The 1518-nt window shown below is 54.0% G+C and overlaps 1 protein-coding gene across 1 annotated transcript in view; it reads right to left on the reverse strand.

The window, feature by feature from the left end:
• Positions 1 to 1518, reverse strand: part of PCNT (pericentrin) — a 106639-nt gene that overhangs the window by 34148 nt on the left and 70973 nt on the right. Inside the window, exon 26 of the mRNA XM_011996832.1 lies at positions 969 to 1124. Coding sequence (XP_011852222.1) covers positions 969 to 1124 — 156 coding nt within the window. The remainder of the gene's footprint in view (positions 1 to 968; positions 1125 to 1518) is intronic.

Consider the following 1518-nt stretch of genomic DNA (forward strand, 5'->3'; position numbering starts at 1 on the left):
GCGAGGTGCAGACAATGCATCAAAAGGTGCCATCTGTGGCCAGGCGTGGTGGCTCACACCTGTAATCCCAGCACTTTGGGAGGCTGAGGAGGGCTGATTACCTGAGGTCAGGAGTTTGAGATCAGCCTGGCCAACATGGTGAAACCCTATCTCTACTAAAAATACAAAAATCAGCTGGGCATGGTGGCGTGTGCCTATAGTCCCAGCTACTCGGGAGGCCGAGGCTGGAGAATCGCTTGAACTCAGGAGGTGGAAGTTGCAGTGAGCCGAGATCATGCCACTGCACTCCAGCCTGGGTGACAGAGCAAGACTCTGTCTCAAAAAAGAGGAGAAAAAAATAAAAGTGCCATCCGCACCTGATGCGCCCCGAGGAGAGGGCAGCTCCTGCGCAGGTGTTTCCGAGGGGGCACTGAGGACCCACCCCTGGTGCACTGGGTGGGAGAAGCACCAGTACCCGCTCTTCTCACTAAATCTCAACTCCGCTACGATTTGAGATTGTCAAGGTGCAACCTCCTTCCTCAGGGAAAAGAACTGTCAGCTCTTTTTCAAGTGACAATATGGAGTGAGATGAACACATTAAAAAAATAAATCTGAAGCCTTTCAAAGTAAACCAGACACTGGCCATCGAAGTCCTGAGCTGAGGTGACGCCCATGGGGGCAATGTGGTCCTCCCATGAGAGACAACCCAGAACTAACCCTGAAGCACAGTTAAATCCATTTGTATCAATTAAAAGAAAAAAACCCAACTGATTGTTTCTAGAAAGTGGCTTCAATGGAGCATGTAGGAAAATTCACAACAATCATGGACAGCTTGTTACAGAACAGAAAGGATTCAGAGAACATGTCACTGCAGGCACAGACTGTGCTCCTCACCTCAGCAGAATACCCACTTCTGCCCAGGGCAGCACCCACGTGTTCTACACCCAGCCTCTCCCAGATGGGCCTCGCGCCTTCCCCCGTCCCCACACCTTGCCTACATCCTCCAGACTCAGGCGCATTTCATTTTTCACCAAGAGCAGCTCCGACTGCAGTTGCCTCTGGCAGATGGTGAGCACTGACATTACGCCTTCTTGCTTGCAGAGAGGTGCGTCCTCCAACGTCATCAGGACGGGCTGCAGATCACCCTTGACAGAGACAGATGAAAGCTGAGCACACAGGAGGCTGCTGCTGGGGCTGCCCCACAGGTGGCCTGGAGCTGGGAGCCAGTACGGCAACCAGCAGGGATGCCAGAGGGAGGTGGCAGTGCCGTCCACAGCCAAGCACCTTGGTCAACAGCAGGCCACATGGGAACGGGGCTGAGGACCCAGCAGGAAGCTGCCCCGACCCAGGATGATGCCACAGAGCAAGATGGACTAGGGCATCTGAGAGCAGGAGCCGCTCTACAAAGACCCAGCTGGTGTGGGCGTGGCAGCCAGCAAGTGCCCAAGGCTCTGCTCAAACACAAGTGGGAGCCTTAAAAGACAACTCTCTGCAGGGCCTCCAGCTCCAAAAGAAGAGCTTGTTTACCACGTCTCACAC

The sequence above is a fragment of the Mandrillus leucophaeus genome, unplaced genomic scaffold (assembly GCF_000951045.1).
Source record: "Mandrillus leucophaeus isolate KB7577 unplaced genomic scaffold, Mleu.le_1.0 Scaffold526, whole genome shotgun sequence".
Taxonomy (NCBI): Eukaryota; Metazoa; Chordata; class Mammalia; order Primates; family Cercopithecidae; genus Mandrillus; species Mandrillus leucophaeus.